The sequence below is a fragment of the Nicotiana sylvestris genome, chromosome 6 (genome assembly GCF_000393655.2).
Source record: "Nicotiana sylvestris chromosome 6, ASM39365v2, whole genome shotgun sequence".
Taxonomy (NCBI): Eukaryota; Viridiplantae; Streptophyta; class Magnoliopsida; order Solanales; family Solanaceae; genus Nicotiana; species Nicotiana sylvestris.
The window spans coordinates 36359879-36380070 of record NC_091062.1 but is presented as its reverse complement, the minus strand read 5'-3'; the positions used below and the strand labels follow the sequence as shown (position 1 = coordinate 36380070).

The 20192-nt window shown below is 34.7% G+C and overlaps 3 protein-coding genes and 1 long non-coding RNA gene across 5 annotated transcripts; all 4 read left to right on the top strand.

Annotated features, from left to right (window-relative positions):
• The first annotated feature begins 575 nt into the window (after nt 1-575).
• Nucleotides 576-6975, top strand: LOC104218829 (uncharacterized). The gene is made up of 8 exons (XM_070148292.1): nt 576-698; nt 1196-1255; nt 1357-1389; nt 1494-1670; nt 1765-2011; nt 5301-6130; nt 6245-6593; nt 6855-6975. Exons 1-8 carry the CDS (start codon nt 605-607, stop codon nt 6973-6975), a joined length of 1911 nt encoding a protein of 636 aa, XP_070004393.1. The 5' UTR covers nt 576-604.
• A 1652-nt stretch (nt 6976-8627) lies between these two features.
• LOC138870483 (uncharacterized) lies at nt 8628-9744 on the top strand. Its single transcript, XM_070148291.1, has 2 exons — nt 8628-9236; nt 9343-9744. The coding sequence occupies exons 1-2, from the start codon at nt 8628-8630 to the stop codon at nt 9742-9744; spliced, it is 1011 nt and encodes a 336-aa protein (XP_070004392.1).
• A 632-nt stretch (nt 9745-10376) lies between these two features.
• On the top strand, nt 10377-11795 carry LOC104222773 (uncharacterized). Its single transcript, XR_709985.2, has 5 exons — nt 10377-10636; nt 10712-10832; nt 10947-11034; nt 11154-11209; nt 11717-11795. It is a non-coding gene; the product is annotated as an uncharacterized lncRNA (long non-coding RNA).
• A 1555-nt stretch (nt 11796-13350) lies between these two features.
• On the top strand, nt 13351-18780 carry LOC104222774 (PRA1 family protein H). 2 transcript variants are annotated; one of them, XM_009774067.2, is made up of 4 exons: nt 13355-13970; nt 14762-14898; nt 17601-17672; nt 17775-18305. In XM_009774067.2, the coding sequence occupies exons 1-4, from the start codon at nt 13507-13509 to the stop codon at nt 17861-17863; spliced, it is 762 nt and encodes a 253-aa protein (XP_009772369.1). In that variant the 5' UTR covers nt 13355-13506; the 3' UTR covers nt 17864-18305. The 2 variants fall into 2 exon arrangements, with proteins under 2 accessions (XP_009772372.1, XP_009772369.1); XM_009774070.2 differs by lacking the exons at nt 17601-17672; nt 17775-18305 and adding an exon at nt 18547-18780 and having other exon boundaries at nt 13351-13970.
• Nucleotides 18781-20192: the final 1412 nt, after the last annotated feature.

The window sequence follows — 20192 nt, the reverse complement described above, 5'->3', positions numbered from 1 at the left end:
TTCATTGGAAGTATGATTAATAATAGGCGAAGTAAGATTAGTTAATGTTTGTAATGCGAGTTTTTAGCCAAAGTTATCCCTTATCGATGGGATTCGGTTTGTATTTGACCTCTATATATACGCTTCAGCATCTTTAATTCCATAAATTTGCTAAAGTACTACCTTCAGTTTAACTTAATGGAATGATGTTAAAAGTAATTGTGATACTGTTAACACCAAAATCCAGATATAAAATGCTAAACGCAACTATAGAGTTATTTTTTCTAGGTCAATATTGCAATAAACTTATACTTTTTCTTGACCAACATGAAATATAAAAAATGCTACCTATTAACTTCTTTTATATAGAATTTTAGGATATAAATATTGGTTTGATAGTTGTCCTATCTTTTTCCATTTTAACAATTAATTTTTTGTTTTTATTTTATGATTTACAGAATTTGTTGATACTACTATCATAGGGAATGCTTCTCAAAAAGGGAAAACAAAAGAATCATTAACGGACATAACAAATCGTCTAAATTTCCCTCGATTTCGTAGTACTCCCATAAAGAGTTATGGACAAGTTTCATCATCTCATTCTCAAGCACAATATCCAAATTCGATGCAAGAGCATTATTTGCAGTATGGTTTGTCGAGTTCAAATTTGCAGAAAGAACATCTTCTACCAGATTTAAATGAGATACCATTATTTCAAGGTAAATATTTATGTTTAATTTATTATAACTTATTTTTAAAATTTGAGGAAGTCAATATTTGTGCGGCTAAAATAAACGTCGACATAAATAATGAAGTTATTAATTTATATACTTATACCTTATACGCGGAACATTCTGGCCAACAAAATAATTTAAAAAATTTAATTTAATTTGCTGCCATTTATTTGATTCTATTTATTTTATTAACTACAACATGTTTGTTATAGTTTTTGAATTATAGTTCTGCATGAGTTTTTTGTTTTGATTATACTTAATTTTCATTATGTTAAACGAACTCTTATTATTTCAAACTCAGTATTGCAACAAACTTATACTTTTTGATGAATATGAAATTGAAAAAAGGCTAACTATTAATATTTCTTTTTACAATTTGAAGATGTCAGTATTGATGGTGATATACCAGGTATGTCATTTAAAGAACAATGCAACTCATAGTCATACATACAAGTTTATTAATTTTTAATTTATGCATCAAGGTCATATGCAATCCAACGTACAAATTCATGATGAAAATGAAGATGGCGATGTGTTTGAAGGTATTCACATACAAACTCATCAATGTTCGATAGTGTTAAAATGAATTAACAATTCCTAATATATTTAATTTCTAATTTTAAGATCTACTTATTATTTATAGGTGATGAAGTACAGAGTTGGATGACCAATGAAGGTAAGTATGACGTTTATCGAATTTACATATACAATATAATTTTACTTTCTATATAATAAGTACTTTGACCTTACCTCTTTATTTTACTCTGATATGGGATATAGGAGATGCCAATTATGAATGTGAATATTGTGGGGCATATTTTTGGTTCGAGGAAAGAGTTGACAAGAAGTATAAAAATAAAAAACCAGTTTTCACTTTGTGTTGTGGTCGTGGAAAAATCAAGCTACCAAATCCAAAGGAGCCTCCTTCCATTTTGAAGGATTTATTGTTTGGATCAGGTTATAATAGATAAATTCATTTAATTAAAATTATAACACAATAATTTTTGCATATCTATATATATCTGCTTTAATCAAATTTAATTTTATGAAGGTGCAAAAAGCAAACATTTCAGAGAGAATATTCGAACATATAATTCAATATTTTCATTTACATCAATGGGAGGAAAGGTTGATGTCTCTGTCAACAAAACAAAGGGACCCAGAACATTCAGATTGTCTGGACAAAATTATTATCAGATTGGAAGTTTATTGCCTCCAGAGGGATCTTCTCCAAAATTTACACAATTATATATCTATGATACAGAAAATGAGGTGAACAATAGAATTAATGCTATCAGGTTAGCATAGACAATTGCTTACTAAAAATAATTTAAAATTTTATTTTTTATAAGACATACATTGTTAGGTGAATTCAATATTTTATTCTTACAGTCGCATTGAAATGAACAATGAACTTCATACTGAAATTGTGAATGACTTGAAGCAAATGCTTGATGTCACGACCCAAACCCCGCTCCGATCGTGATGGCGCTTCTCGTGAAGACAAGGCCAGCCAACAAACCCATATCGCCTTTTCAAAAATAGTTAAACATTAATAAACAGTTTAAATATGAGTTAATGATATAATTAATGGAAGCACAACCCGACACAGCCCTAACCGGGGCGTCACAAGTCACGAGCATCTACTAGGGTATAAATACAACTGAAAGCCTGGAGTGTACAAATACAGACTAATGAAATGAGGAGAGAGAAAAGCAGTGCTGCGAACGCCGGCAGCTACCTTGCTAAACCCTGATGACTCTACCTCCGATCAGCCAAAACATACCTGAATCTGCACACAAGGTGCAGGGAGTAATGTGAGTACTCCGACTCAGTGAGTAATAATAATAAATAAAGACTGAAGGCAAGAAATCACGCAAAAACACAAGGTATTCCATATTGAAGCAGTAAAATCACTTTAAACAGTAAAACAGTGAGAAATCAAGTGAAAACCCCTTTTTATTCCCAACAAGTAAAGCAAGTAGTTTACAAGTGAGTAACAAAAATGATAGAAATATAAACAGCCCCTCGGGAAAAACATGTACAACAAACCGCCCCTTGGGCATAATATCAACAAAACCAGCCCCTCGGGCTCAATATAAGAACAGTGCCAGCCCCTCGGGCTCAATATCAGATCAGTAACAGCCCCTTGGGCTCACTCTCAGAATAGTATCAGCCCCTCGGGCTACCTCACAATCACTTATATCAGCCCCGCGGGCATAGTATCAATCACTCAGAACAATGGGTACCCGCACTCACTGTGGGTGTGTAGACTCTGGAGGGGCCCCTTACGACCCAAGCGCTATATCAAGCCACCTCGTGGCATATAAAGTATCTCAGGCCCTCGGCCTCACATCACTCAAGCCACCTCGTGGCATAAATAGTATCTCAGGCCCTCGGCCTCACATCACTCAAGCCACCTCGTGGCATAAATAATATCTCAGGCCTTCGGCCTCATATCACTCAGCATATCCTCACATACGGCCCTCGGCCTCACTCAGTCCGGAAATCATCATAAGCCCCTCGGGCATTTGTAAAACAGTAGTTCTCAGCCCAAAATACTATTTAGAAATATCATTTGAATTTTCAAATCTGCATAAAAGCGGTTGAGTTTGTAAAACAATAATTATCAACAAGACTGAGTTTAAATATAAGTCAAAACAGTGAGAAAATGTGATAAAAATTCCCAAAGGATTCAAATAATTGGCACGAAGCCCAAGTATGACAATCAGCCCAAATCATGATAATAACAAATAAGTTTCACTCAAATATGCGGTAAAATCATCAATCGGGATGGACCAAGTCACAATTCCCGGTAGTAAAAGACTCCGCGCTCATCATCTAGCGTGTGTCTCACCTCAATATAGCACTACGATGTGCAAATTCGGGGTTTCAAACCCTCAAGACATCATTTACAATCATTACTCACCTCGAACCGGCTAATCCTCTAGCTCACAATGCCTTTATCTCCCAAATCGACCTCCGAATGTCTCGAATCTAGCCACAATAATTCGATTCAGTTAATAAAAATTATAGGATTAATTCCATATGAAATTCTACATTTTCCATTAAAAATTCGAAATTGCACTCAAAATTCGCCAGTGGGGCCTACGTCTCGGAACCCGACAAAAATTACGGAATATGAAACCTCATCCAACCACGAGTCCAACCATACCAATTTTACTAAAATCCGACATCAATTCGACCCTCAAATCTTCAAATTAAACCAAGAGAGTTTTCGAGATTTTCCCAACTAAAATCACCAATTAAATGCCAAAACTAGTAATAGATTCAGGTAATCTAACCAAAATTAAGTTAAGAACACTTACCCCGTTATTTTCTCTGGTTACTGTTCACGCATTTTACTGTTCATGGGTACTGTTCACGGTATTGTTCATGGGTACTGTATACGGGGTACTGTTCATATGTAATGTACACGGTATTGTACACGGATACTGTTCATGTTTACTATACATGGTACTGTACACGGATACTATTCACGCAGGTGCGGTTACTGTTCACACGTGCGAAAAACGCAGAAACTGCCCAGAAAATTGCAACAACTTTTCTTTTCACTAAAAAGGCTGTAACTCCATCATACGAACTTGGAATTCGATGATTCTTGTTCCTATGAGTCACAAATAATAATAAGAACATAGCCCTTCAGTCGAAACTCAATTCAGAGCTCATTTGCTCAGTTCAATACCCATTTCGCTCGTTAAATAATTAACTCATGTTTCGTGTCAAAAACCCAATCGCGACTTGATGAAATTAGACCAAACTTTCCAGATCAGTCCTATAATTCATTATCAAAATTCCGAAAGTCTCAAAAATAAATTTCGATCTCTAGAACTAAAAATGGACCTTTGGATCATTGCATGCTTATGCTCAAAACGGCAAAATCTTCCAAAAACTCTTCCAAAACATATCCGAGCCCATGGGACCCCGACCAAACATGCCAACATACCCCATAACATAATTCAAACTTGTTCCAACCTTCAGAACGCTCAAAACAACATTAAAACATCAAATCACCCTCGGATTCAAGCCTAAGAATTCCAAAACTTCCGAAATCCGAATTCGATCAAAAAGTCGACAAAACGACGTCCAAATGGCCTGAAATTTTGCACACACATCACAAATGACATAACGAAGCTACAGCAACTCTCGGAATTCCATTCTGACACTCGGATCAAAATCTCACCTATCAACCGGAATTTGCTAAAATATTAACTTTGTCAATTCAAACCAAATCCTTCCACGGACTTCCAAAATGCATTCTGATCGCGCTCCTAAGTCATAAATCACCCAACGAAGCTATCCAAATCATAAAATTTCCGATCCGAGCTCATATAAAAATAAGTCAACTCTTAGTCAAACCTTTCAAATTCAAAACTTTCAACTGAGATTGTTCCTTCAAATTCATTCTGAATTTTCCTAAAAACTAAAACCAACGATCTACATCAGTCATAATACGTTTCACGGGGCAAGTCATGCCCAGGAACTGGAGATCAAAGTACAAAAGTTCAAAACGACCGGTCGGGTCGTTACGCTTGATGACAACAATGTTCTTGCAAAGTCATTTAGAATAATAAGAGATCAATTTCAAGAAGACCGAACCTCAAATGTTAGACTTAGATTAATAGGGAAAAGATGCTCGGATGGAAGAAGATATAATTTACCAACAGTTTCAGAGGTAGCTGCTTTGATCATTGGAGATTTTGAACAAACAAGGTCTGATAGAGATATCATAGTTGAAAGCCAATCTGGACAACTACAAAGGATAAATGAATTAAATGCATCATACTTAGGTTTGCAATATCCATTATTATTTCCATATGGTGAAGACGGATATCGAGAAGATATTCCTTTAAATGATATTGATGATTCTACCGGTGGAAGGAAATGCGTTAGCACGCGTGAGTACTTATCGTATAAAATTCAAGAAAGGAAGGATGAAGTTCCAACAATTGTGTCAACTAGAAGATTATTTCAGCAATTCTTAGTAGATGGTTATACAATGATGGAATCTTCTCGATTGAGGTTCATTAGGCTTCATCAAAAACAATTGAGAGCACACTTTTATAAAGGGTTACAAGATGCTGTTTTACATGGAGACATAGAACCTTCTTCTCAAGGACAAAGAGTTATACTCTCTTCCAGCTTTATGGGGGGTGCACGTTACATGTTGCAAATTTATCAAGATGCCATGGCAATTTGCAAATGGGCCGGGTACCCTGATCTGTTCATCACATTTACCTGCAACCCAAAATGGCCAGAGATTATTAGATTTGTGGAGAGTAGGGGATTATCTCCAGAAGATCGTCCCAACATTTTAACAAGGGTTTTCAAAATCAAGCTGGATCGCATGATAAAGGATCTACGTGACAATAAAGTTTTTGGAGAAGTAAAAGCAGGTATACTTTTTATGTTCTAAAAAATTATTACATTGTTACATTAATTTTATTATATACTAATATTAAAAATAAATAATATAAAAACTTAGTTATCTAATTAATTCTGTATTTCAGTGATTTATACAGTTGAATTCCAAAAGCGAGGCTTGCCTCATGCACACATCTTGCTTTTTCTTCGGAATAAATACCCAAATGTCGCAGATATTGATGGAATAATTTCAACAGAATTACCAGATAAAAAAGTAGATCCTCATTATTATAATGCCGTTACAAATTTCATGATGCATGGCCCTTGTGGTGCTGCTAGAAAATCTTCTCCTTGCATGCAGAATGGTAGATGTACAAAGCACTTTCCAAAAAAAATTGTGTCATCAACCACAATTGATGAAGATGAGTATCCAATTTATAGAAGAAGAGATGATGGTAGAACTGCAAAGAGAGTAGGTATTGAGTTGGATAATAGGTATGTTGTACCACACAATAGATTTTTATTATTGAAGTATGGTGCACATATTAACGCGGAGTGGTGTAATCAATCACGATCTATTAACTACTTATTTAAGTATGTTAATAAAGGAAATGATCGTGTTATCACAGCTTTTTCTCAAAGTGTAAATAAGGAAGACTCAGGGGTCGTTGATGAAATAAATATGTATTGTGATTGCCGATACATATCACCTTGTGAAGCTGCTTGGAGAATTTTTAAATTCTCAATACACCACAGAGAACCATCGGTAGAAAGGCTATCTTTTCACCTGCCAAATAATCAAACTGTCATATTTTCGGATGATGATCCAATTGATGCAGTTGTCAACAGACCAACCGTTAAGGAATCTATGTTTTAAGCTGGTTTGAAGCTAATAAGACATTTCCTGAAGTAAGAAAATTGACTTATGCAGAATTTCCTCTAAAGTTTGTGTGGAAACAAAACCTGAAAAGATGGGAAAAAAGAAGAACATCTGCATTTTCTATTGGGAGAATCTTCTTTGTTCCACCTGGATCCGGCGAGCAATATTACCTTAGATTATTTTTGAATGTCATTAAAGGTCCAAAGAGCTATGACGAACTCAAAAGAATCAACGGTTGTGATCATGAGAATTTTAGAGATGCATGTTATGCTTTGGGTTTATTAGATGATGATAAGGAATACGTGGATGCTATAATGGAAGCAAGTAATTGGGGAATGACATCATATCTTAGGCAATTATTTGCTATGCTACTTTTATCAAATTCAATATCACTGCCAGAAAGAGTTTGGCAAGCAACATGGCATTTACTATCAGAAGATATCCTTCATGAAGAAAGAACAATATTGGATCGCCCAGGTACGTATAAAATGCTTGCAATTTCAATATGATATGATACTTCTAAAGGATGGTTGATTTTCTTAACTTTATTGATTAATTTTATTTTTAATTACTTCATTCATATTAATCTGATTGTTCATTGCTTTATATATATATATATATATATATTAAAGTTCATACAAAATTCATTCCAAGACTTAAGGTTCCGTAAACAATATTTTGTTATGTTTATGTCTTTTTACTATAGTGTCGTGTTTAGATCATAGGAATAATATTGTTACTGATTGATACACTTTCCAGACATAAATACTAATACCCAATTAATACATTATATTTAATGCCCTTAAGTTTCGGGAAAGCCTATAATCGCTCTTATGCATTCTGCACTTTAGTTATTTTTTTAAAATAAAATTAAGCACAAGGTTTGGACTATCTTATTCCTTCATATTCTTTGTACGTTACATGTGCTTTTAATTCATGTAAAATACTATTAAACATTTTACGGTTTCGTTAATCTTTATTCATGTAAAATACTATTAAACATTTTACGGTTTCGTTAATCTTATTATTAATTTCATATTGCTAAACTAAACTTTAACATTTAATTGTATTTAATTATTTTATATTTTTATGTTATTACAGAAGTTGAGCTAACAAATCATGAATTGAAAAATCATTGTTTGCAAAAGCTTGAAGTTTTTTTGAAAGGTTGTGGAAGAAGTTTTCAGGATTTTCCAACAATGCCAAGGCTTGTTTATAATATGGAAGAAGTTGACAACAGTAATAGATTAATATGGGATGCATTGCGTTATAATAAACGCGCTTTGGCGGAGGAACATCAATAATTAGTAAAGAATTTGACAGATGAGCAAAAGTCAGTTTATGAAAAAATAATAAGAGCTGTGAATGAAGACAAGGGTGGATTTTTCTTTTTATATGGTTTTGGAGGAACATGCAAGACTTTTATTTGGAGAACTTTGTCTTCTGCCATAAGATCTAGAGGAGATATTGAGTTAACTGTTGCATCTAGCGGGATTGCATCTCTGTTGTTACCAGGTGGTCGAACAGCTCATTCAAGATTTGTGATTCCTCTAAATCTAACTGAAGATTCAACATGTAATATTAAGCAAGGTACTCCTTTAGCAAATTTAATTGTCAAGGCAAAGTTGATTATTTGGGATGAGGCACCCATGATGCATAAATATTGTTTTGAAGCTCTTGATAAAACTTTAAGAGATATTCTTAGGTTTAAAGATGTATCCAATTTAGACTGCCCATTTAGAGGTAAAACAATTGTTCTTGGTGGTGAATTCAGACAAATATTACCTGTCATTCGAAAAGGCACTAGGCAAGATATTGTTAATGCATCTCTCAATTCTTCTTATTTGTGGCCACACTGTCAGCTCTTAAAGGTAACAAAGAATATGAGATTGCAAGGTAATGAAACAGGGACGCATTTAGATGAGTTGAGAGTTTTTTCAGATTGGATTTTGGGAATTGGCGACGGTATGGTTGGTACTTCTGTTGATAGCTATGAAAAAGTCCAAATACCAAATGATCTTTTGATAAAACAGTCTGATGATCCAATATCTGCAATTGTAGAAAGTACATATCCCGATTTTAACAGTCGTTGCAGTGATATAGGATTCCTCCAGCAAAGAGCCATTCTTGCTCTAACTCTTGATATGGTGGAATCAATCAACGAATATCTGATTTCGCTTAATGAAAGTTCTGAGAAATCATATTTGAGTTCCGATACAATCTGCAGCTCTGACCATACTTATTCAACATTGGAACATGTACACACACCAGAATTCTTAAATACTATTAAATGTTCAGGAGTTCCAAATCACGCTTACTCTAAAGGTTGGTATTCCGGTAATGTTATTAAGAAATATTGACCAGACAGCAGGATTATGTAATGGAACAAGGCTGATCATAACCAAACTTGGAAATCAAGTCATTGAAGCGAAGGTTTTATCAGGACAAATGGTTGGACATAAAGTATTTATTCCAAGAATGACATTGACTCCATCTGATGCTAGAATTCCATTTAAGTTTCAGCGAAGACAATTTCCAATCGTTGTATCTTTTGCCATGACAATCAACAAAAGTCAAGGACAGTCATTGTCTCACGTGGGATTATTTTTGAAGAAACCCGTGTTTACACACGGACAACTATATGTTGCTCTTTCCCGGGTGAAAACTAGAAAGGGATTAAAAATTTTGGTTTATGATGACGATGGAAAAATAACTACTGAAGCTATAAATGTAGTATTTAAAGAAATTTTTCGAAATTTAGTCTGACACTCGAAAGATCATTAATATCTTTTTTGAGGTTTAAGTACTATTTTTCTTGCTGAGATTTATGAACCAACTGAGAAGTTAGCTGTTGAGATGATTCCTCAAACATGGAATAGGTACGCTTTAGTTTTCGGTATTTTTCAAATCTTTTTCTGTTACACAATTCTAGATATATAAAATAATATTTCATTAATGTTGCACTTACAGATTGTTCAGTAACTTCCATTACATGGATTAACAGTAGTTGTTACATCGCATTGGTGAAGAAGTACTCAATGTCACTTACGCAAGTGGTTTGAATGTGGTAATTCATCAATTGGATAATGTGATACAATATAATTGCTTCTCAATAGTTTACTGCTATGTGTTATAGTTTATGCTACTTTATTATTTGATTATGCTCTTTCTTACTATAACAACAAAATTATGATCAAAGTCACCATTCTGTTAATGATGCCTTCTCCATTTAGTGCTCGAATTATTAATGTGATCTCACAACTGGAAAAACTTAATGACATATGGAATGTAAGTGTCTTACACTTCCTTTTCATTATTCTTCTTCTTCATACTTTTCATGTAATTGGTTTATAAATTAATATTTCCCTGATATAAAGCAGTTTGGCTACAATTCCAGCTCAATAATTCTGACAGACAAGTGAACTGACTCTAAGACAAATCAAAGAGTTGAAGAATATAGTAATTGATAACGGTTCCTCAACAATGGTATTGTCACCCTTTCTATCCATAGACCAGCTGCTCCTTCTGCTTCTTCATCTGTCTAAGACCAGAGTTACGTTCTTTTGAGTGAAGAACTGGGCATGTATGAGTGTTATGCTGCTCTTTTTTCATATTAGAACAATGGTGGACACGAAGAATTTTCCCAATTAAAGAATCTGTAAGTTCAAATATTGCTTTACTAAAGCATGAAATGGATTATGTATTGGGAAATTACATACTAAAAATTCTACAGATGCACTATTCAGGTCTGTTAAAGATGTGAATAACCATCCAACTATTAGACATGAAGCAGTCAAACTGTTGGTTCTCATAGCAGATGCGGAACATATTACACTTCTTGAAGATTTTTCCAAGTAGGAATCACTAACTTTCAATTTTTTTTTGTCTGTATAAATATGCATTTTCACATAATTGAATTTCATTTCTTCAATCTCCATATTTGATGCTATTCATATAATTTTCTCCAGTACTATACGGTCAGTTGTCATACAAGACGGCATATTCTCATAGAGTATTGACAAAGATCTCATGTTTTGGAAATCTTCAGAGAATCGGGTAATCAGAAGCGAAACCTTCGATTTTTCATTTGTTAAGCATAAATATTCTGAGCTCTAAAGTCGTTACTATTTTCGTTATAATTCTTTTTTCTTTTTCTCTTTCTCTTTCCTGTTCAGTTATGTGGATTGCAACAGATTATAAGTTGGATTTTTCATCATTCTATTGGAAATGAGTAAGTAATTGCAATGTGTTCTGTTTTTTTTTATTTTCTGCATTTTTTAAATTTTGTTATGTCGATCCGAAAGATTCTATTCACACTTTTCATAAGGTTCCTTCTAAATTCTTTTTCTGCATTTTCTCTGTAGTTTCAAATACAACTACAAATAATTTTTTTTCCGTCCTCTATTTAATAGAGCCTTTACACATTCCAAGTTAAGTTTGAATGTCAAAAATCAGTTGATTCTCATATCTTATCACTTTATCTTCATGTTCCAATGCAGTCAATATTCATGAAAACTGAATATTTTAAATTTATTTTACTCCAATGTCTTAAACTGACTATGTTAAAATACATCAAAACTTAGAGTGGGTCAAACTTTGTTTACTCCCAAAGGTAAAGCAGAATGCTGCGATTTGAACCTCACAAAAGAATGCACAATTTTTATTATTCTACTCGATTTCAGCTTATAGTTTGAGGACAAAGAAAGTTAACCATTAATTGTAATTTTTTGGGATGCAGAAGAAAGTATAAAGTGAGGAGATGCAAAGCAATGTGAGTAATGAAGGATCAGGTAATTTAGTACCGATTGTTCCTCGGGAAAACATGTTTAAGGGCTATTGCCCAACCTGTTGAAACTTTTATTTGTCAAGTTCCTTTTATAATAAGATAATTTACAATAGAGTCAAAAAGTTTATTAAATTCGTCAGCATTTTTAACTTTATTGATTAAAGCGGTAATTTCTTTCAATAGTCTTTCTTACATTTAGTAAAAGATGACAATCTATTATAGTTTGATTAAAAATTATGATTATTTGATGTATAGGAGAAAGAATTGTGCTGCTAGCCCATACTTTAATTTACAAGGTATTCAAACTCCATACATTGTTATGGCATACATCTTTATTGACACATGACCTGCATACAACATTGGTCAGACTAGCTTTGAAGAACGAGGATGTCATAGTTCTTGAAATATACTTATCTGCAAAGAGCATAACATGTTCTGTTACACTACCTTCTCTCAGCATATGTTGAGCAAATTAGTAAAAGTTGGCTTTCATTTCTTCCATAATACTCTAATATCATATAGCTTGGTAACTTAAGTTTTTAAAAGAAACCAAGAAGCTGAAGAATTCATGTGTTACTGATAAAAAAAATCTTTGTCGATGACCATGAATTAGAGCCTTATACATTATTATTTCTTTCTCTTGAAAAGATGACATGTTTCCTCAAAAGTTTCCTAATTAATTTTAAAGCAATACGTTTGGTTTAGTTGGGATTTAGGCACTGTTATTACTTGTGGCCAATAAAAAGTCGGCTTATGGGAATGTTGACTAATAGTGGATTGCAAAAATGGTCAAATATAACTGAATTCAAAACTTAAATTATGACGTTTTTCCCGGTTGATTGCTTATGGACAAAGTTCAGCAATGACTAAAATATATTTTTTTCCTGCGGTGCTTACAATATTTGAAAAAGGGTGGGACAAAAAAAGAACTTGGAGTGAAACCATATAGTATTATTGGTTATGTCACAGTCATACATCTGCTCCATTTTCTTATTGATAATGAGGTTGAAAGACTAAAGGTACAACTTTGTAATGGTTGAGTGCTTTTACTCGGTTTAAGAATTTGTATTCACACTTTTCATAAGGTTCTAAAGATCTGTATGTGCTTATTTAGTTCCCTATTTATAATTTTCGCTTCTACAATTTATGAGCTGAATGTTATGTGTATTATTACTTAGCTTATAGCTGCTGCCATTGCCTATGGTCTGCACAAGAAAGCTTCTAGGTCCTTTCTCACTAGCTGTATTTATAAGGGAGAAGTCTATTTCCATATGACTTGAATGTATTAATGTGTTTCCTTTTCGTGTACCTTATTTCCAAATAATATTTTCTTTTAAAATGTTATATTTTACATTTTCCGTGCAACGCGCGGATACGGATACTAATTAGGAATAACGTCATAGCTCCTCGTAGGTGAGTATTCCAATAAAGGAAATCATTTTCTTTATCATAAAAATAAAGTATTTTTTTAATGAACTCTATGGGACTTGAATCTACGTTAGTTGAACTAATTGAAATCTTATATTATATGGTAAAAGATAAAAATAAAAGTAAGAGTTCAATTCAAAGAGAGCATAAGATACTTTCCGAATAAAGCGCCCACCACAAAATATTCGAAATTCGCCCTAAAAATTTAGATAAAACAAGGAGGAGCCCGAAGATTTTGTTGGTTACTCATATGATTTCCCACCAAACGATACAGATAAGTACCGTAAAACAAATTCCTTAAAGAGGGAAAGAAAATGGCATTCTCATCCAACCCGTTATCTCTAAGTGTACCCGAGCCCGTATTTGAATCCTGGCTCCGAGATACCGGCTACCTCGAAATTCTCGATCAACGGACTACCGATCTCCACCGCCACTCTTCCACCGCCACCACAGCCGCCGCCTCTGCTTCCTCTTCCGACGCTGCTGCTGTTACTAATTCTGCCGCCGCCGCAGTTTCAATCTCCAACGGGGTCTTTGTTCAGATATTTTCATATCTTGGAACCTTACTGTCGCTTTTTACGCTTAATCCGTTTGCGAAGCTCACGTCGGATGATTTTTCCGGTGATACGCCGTCGTGGACTCGACTGTTCGTCGGGTCGTTGGATTCATACTCGTTTCCTTCGTCGCCTTCTCAGGCTCGGCTTAGAGTCCACGAGAATGTGAAACGCTATGCCCGCAATTATACCTCTCTCTTCCTCCTCTTCTTCGCTTGCTCTCTGTATGCTCTCTCTCTCTCTCTACACATACACACACACATACACATATACACACACATTATGTATGTATATTTGTGTGTCTTGACTTTTTAAGCATGTATGTGGACATTGACAAGTATATGTTATCGATTGTAATTTGTACTATTAATAATGGTTAAAATTTGTGCTTGTGCGATAAGTTGAATATTGGATTTGTTTTAAGCAGTACACCTGAAACCGGTCCGAACGAATTAGAAGGAATATAGAGAATTCATATAACTGACTCCAACTAGTTTAGAATTGAGTTGTTGGTTGATTGATCGATTGACTTTGTATGAGAAGTTTGACGTTGTTAGGCTCTGAGAGCTAAATGAGGCTCACTCGGAGGATAGTGGATTTAGATAGTTCTTTTTGATAAGGATTTGGATAGTTCTTAATTTAAGTTATAAAGCACTCTACGTAATTTCTTTCTTCCTCAAGAATATATCATTTGCATGACATAAAGAACATGTATACGGTTTTTGGTATATATTTATATGTGCCAATTGAAATTTGAAAGCTGAAGCAATTGTAATCTAAAAGCTAGGGTTTCACATAGGACAAAGTTTCAGTTATTGGGTGATATGTTCAAGCCCTTTAGATTTCAGAGTACTTGTCAAACAAAAAAGATGTTAAGGGCTTGGAGATTTGAAGATAGTACTTGGTCCAAATTTAGCAAATATTATGTAGCTGCAGGATTTAATTTCTGTTGCTTGGTTTCTTGATTTTAGTGCAATTTGATTGTTAGTTGAATGTTGATAAATTTGGGTTACAGGTACCAGAAGCTGCTTGCGCTTGTAGGGTTGATATTATGTTTGGCGCTTTGGGATGTATTAAAGTTATGTGGAGATCGTTGGGGATTAGAGCAGCGCCCTGTAATCAGACAAAGCTTGATTCGCATTGCTCAGTGTGGTGAGTCGATATTCTTTCGTGCTTCCCCCCCCCCCCCCCCCCCCCCGACAAAAAAAAAAAAAAGAAAGAAAGAGGAAAAAATGGGGTGCCACTCTCTTAAATGATTCAGGTCCCAGCATTCTATCTGTGTATATTGGTGATGAATAATATGATCGTAGCTTTGACTGTTTTATCATATGGCTTGTGATTTATCCTATGTGTTAACTGATCCTGATCTTTAAGCTTCTCTTCAACCTTTTGAATATTGTCCATATCTGTTTTCCTTCTACCAAATGGCAAACCGTACTCCTCTAAACTGGAGGCTCTTATGCCAAATTTTGGTTGAGATAAAATGGTGTTCCAGAGGCATTGCATTTGCAATGTAATGGATGCTCTTAAGACCTTTCACCAAGATCACTAGAAGTCAGGATCAAGGAAAAATAATCCAACCACTAAGCTAAAAGTATGTAATGAGATGGTACTACGTAATTGATCCAGATGTGAGCAATTAACTAACGAGTCCATCAAGGGGAGCAGGGATATATGGTTGGTCTTCTCCAAACCTGTTCTATCTTGCTCCAAAAGTATCCTTTAACTGGAAATTTTTGCGAGAATGTTAATTCAAGTAAAATGTCTCTATAAACAATTAACATTCATTAAAAAAATGCATGAAAAGTTCATAAATTAGGTACTTGTACAACGAATGCATAGATTATAAAATCGGTTTCTTTTTCATTATTGAAGAATGTTAGTCTCTCAGTTTTTTCATTCAAAAGTTCCTCAAGTTCTCGTGATGATTGAACTAGTTAGTACCCCCTCCCCCTCCAAATTTTGTTGATTAAGATGTTGTAGGGACGATGGGGAAGGAACTTTGTGTCTTTTACTCAAATGTTGTAAACAAGCAAAATACTGTCTTTAAATGCTTTAGACTGCAGATATATTAGTGTCTAGGCCTGAAAGTTTCTTTTAAATAAGTGGAAAAATGATATTTGAGTAGTTCTTTTCTTTTTTGGTTTGGGTTAGGAAATCTAAAGAAAAAGAGGGAAAGTAAAAAATGGAAGGCTTCTCCATTTCAAAAAAGAAAAAGGACGGAAGGCTTCTGTTAGTCAAAATTTTGTAAACAAGAAAAATATAGTGGAAACAGCTTTAAATGCTTTGGGCCACAAATATACTAGTTCAGGTGGGCCTTGAAGTATAATAAGTGGGAAAAGGATTTTGGCGTAGTTTCCTTTTTTTTTTTTTTGGGGGGTTGGATGGTAGCAAAGAGGCAAAGTAAAAAGGGAAGGCTTATTTATAATAGTCGAGGTGCACATATATTACACAGGAGATTACCTTTATAAAAAAGGACGACTTATAACATCTCCATATAATCTTTTGTTGTACCCACACCTTTTACCTTTTACTCAGATCTCAAATATTGTGCATGAGCAAAATATGGCGAAGATAGCTTTAAATTGTTTAGCTTCAGATATACTGGTGTCAATGAGCCTAAAAGTTAAAAAGGAAAAAGGTGGGGAAAGGTTTTCTCGGTGTTTTTGGTAAGAAACTAAAAGTAGAGGGAAAAATGAAATGGGAAGCTATATCATCTTTTGTTGTACTTGCAAAGTTGGCGAGATGTTGGTATCTCTTACATAACAATGTGAAGGATGCTTTTGGTATAGAAAAGGTTAATTGGCTCAATTCTTCCATCCCCTTAACACGGTATTTAACAAAAGATAAATTCTGAGATGTGTGCCAAATCCTTGTTTACCTATCCACCAAAAAAAAGGTGTTATCGCTTCATAGCTGAAGGTTGACTTGGCAGAAGGTTGATTTTACTTAAAAGGATGATAAAAAGGAAAAAAAAGAGGGGAAAATAGAGTTCATTTGCTACTTGGGTAAGAGGACTACTCTTTACACACACACACACACACACACACATATATATATATATATATATATGATTTTTATAACGAAGATGTCCGGGCAATCTTGCGCGCACCTCAACAATTTCACCAGGTACGTGCTATCAGCACAAGGACTACTCACATGTATATTTCAGCATTCTCTCTGTAGTCGCAGTCTTCTTCTACTTCTTGAGTCTATAATACTTATTTTACAAATTCTGTTTTTTTCTTTAATTTGTTTTTTTGCTTGTGTTTCTTCTTCAATCAATGACCCTCTTCTCTTCTATTGTGCAGTTCTCTTATTCTACTTCTTCTTGACTCTGGGCTTCTCTTTTACTTCTCTTCCACTCACTTAGCAGAGTTGCTTAAAAAACTAATTATGAAGCTAAATACTGCAGAATTTTTTTATGGTTGATTTAAGTGAAATTGAATAATTATTTGATGTCCCCCAAAAAAATAATTATGATTTGTGATTGTAGTTATGTTTTTGGGGTCTTGTTGAAATTACATATTTCGATGTTTAATTTGAATTTGGTCAGATTAGTACGGAATTAGTAACTTTAATTGCAATAAGTTCATATATGTTAGATCATTTTTGTGTTTGGTAATTGTCTGCTTTATTTTGAAGAATCGTGCGTTTAGGTTCCTTTTTTTAAGCCGAAGGTCCCTGTTACTGTTTTTGCGCTTCTCGTTTTTTAAAACGCTTCTCAGTCTTTTCAAGTGTATGTTGGCTGGATTTTGTTTCGATGGACAATTTTAAGCACTAATTTATTCTACCAAGCAGAACTTTTCTGCTACTCTATAAATTCGAGAACTGAGTCTGCTTTTCTACAACAGCAACTGCAGTTATTCTATTCTGTACCAACGTTCAAATGGCTCTCATCTCAGCCATTGCTGTCAGTTATGCAGGTGGGTTGGCTTTCATGCCCAATTTGTTATTCTTACTCTATCGTTTTATCTTTTGGTTTAGTCCTAATTTCAAGAGCTTATAGCTAATTGATGCATTTGCAGTGATGATTCTGCATGCCTCATTTAGGAAGCTTACCCCGTCGAGACAATCAACTTCAAAAGATGGAAACAGGAGGACTCTTAGAAGTTGATAAGTATTTATTAGTGTCAAATCATAAAATCACAGTCGTAGCTCGGAGGGAGTTCAGAGCAAACATGTGGGTTAACTGTCTTGGTTCACGAGTACATCTCTCCGTTTGGAACTGAGATAATACTAGTTACATTGTAAGAAAATGTTTCTTTGTATTCAAATTTAGGTTGTATAAGGTTATACAAGATGGGAAAAAGAAATATATTAGATAAGATTGTAGATGGCTGTAGAACCATGAAGGTAATTAGCATGAACTGCATCCAGTATAAGTTCTGGATTCTGATTTTTCAATTCATTCGACCCCCCTCTGGGCTTGCATCATAATTTGTTACCATCCAAGAATGAGTGCTTATTAGTTGCTATGAATTGAAAGGAGAAGATGACTTGTAAACTGTCACTCACCTGAAACTTGGATGAAATGACTACCTTTCTCGTCTATTGAAGATCTGGTGTTCCACAAATTTTTTATTTTCAATTCATTGAAAGGTCTCGTTTTCTTTCGTTTGCCCTATTACCAAGGTTATTGACTCGTTAGGATGATCTTTCTCCATAGTTGATATGGAATAGTTGGAGATACTCAATCACTGAGAGGGATCTTAAAATTGTTTCGAACTCACAGCAAGTGTGAAGGTTGAAGACTCCTCCCTCTTGAAACTAACTGATTCTCATATTCAATTGCTTTAGGAGCCAAAGCGAGAAGTAAGACAGCAAAAGGAAGAAGACAAGGAGGCGAGGCATCTATGGGCTAGCAGATGGGTGAATTACGCAGTATTGGAAGCAAAGGAACGATAATTATTTTAATGCTTTCATAGAACCTGCCTTTTCTATAAAGAAATGAGGGTCCTTTGATCCCTTTTTTTGGTAATTGGCCTTTGCTCCTTTTTGTTCATTGATACACTACATCACACACATTAGACAGACAAGGACATTGACATATATGTGCTACTAGCTCTCTACATGAGAACCGTAGAGCAATCAATGCAGTCAACTGGACATACCCTGCAATTGCTCTATGAAAAGCTTGAACCTTTAAGAGCTATTCAGGAGAAACCTTGGAAAATAATAGGCGATCATGAGGCATTGGCAAGCTTGGAAGCTGAATCCTAGAGCTAGCATGCACCACAGAAGATACGACTTACTTGGAATCAATTTTCGTAGCCGAAAATGCAATTACACGAAGATTGGAAACTTCATTTCCTCTTGAAACAGGAAGGGCGCATTGATTCACCATAAAGAAGTGGATGGCAATGCAGACCATGAATAATAATGAATATCTCAAAACCCAAAAGTTGACCCTTGGCTATACATCTAATGCTTTAGAGACAGAATAGATGGATGGCCCTTGAAAATGAATTTGAGATCATGAAGGATCAACTGCTAGAGGAGCAAGTGAATTAGAAGTTGTCTCAATTGTAGGGATTTTTTTTGTGGTGGTGGTGGTGTTGGTGGTGGTGGTGGTGGTGGTGGTGGGGGGGGGGGGTGTTGGAGAAGACAACATTGGCTGACAAAATTTAGAATAATCCACTCATTATGTCTCATTTTGACAATCATGCAAAAGCTACTATTTCACAAGATTATTGTGAGAAATGTACTCTTATGCCTTCTTTATGCTATAAGTGCCAAGACTGATGAATTTTATAAGAAGAAAGATGATGGGCAACTAGCGGATCAATTGCAAAAGCTTCTATAAAGTAAGGGGTACTTGGAAGTCATTGATGATATATGGACTAAAAAAGCTTGGGATGATGTAAAACTATGTTTCCCGAACTTCAGCAAGAGGAGCCAAATACTCCTGACCGCTCGAAATATGGAGATGGCTGAATATGTTAGCTTAGATAAGACTCCTTATCAAATGCGTCTCTTGAATTTTAATGAGACTTGGAATTTACTGCATAGAAAGGTCTTTGAGAAAGATTTATTTTCTCCCGAATTTGAAAAATTGGAAACAGATTGCATTAAAATGCGGTAGAGGATAGCCTCTAGCAGCACAACTCTGCTTGAGAGAAGCTCGAAACATAAATTTCTTTCAATCATTCATAATCAACCTTCTGCGTTGCATTTCTTTGCAGCTTTCTTAGCTCCTAAATTTGTCAATGTTAAATATAAGTTCATTTTCTCCGCACAATTTTTATTCGTGAATCATTTAACCTGGATCAATGGCGGATGCAACACTTAGGCAGCCGGTTCATCCGAATTTAGTATTTTTGAGCAAATATATGTGTGTTAATTTTAACAAATATTTTGAATTCTTTATCTTAAAAATACAGTGAGTCGGTATTAAAATTTTTAAAGATCGAACTCATTAAGTATAAATATTGAATTCGCTACTG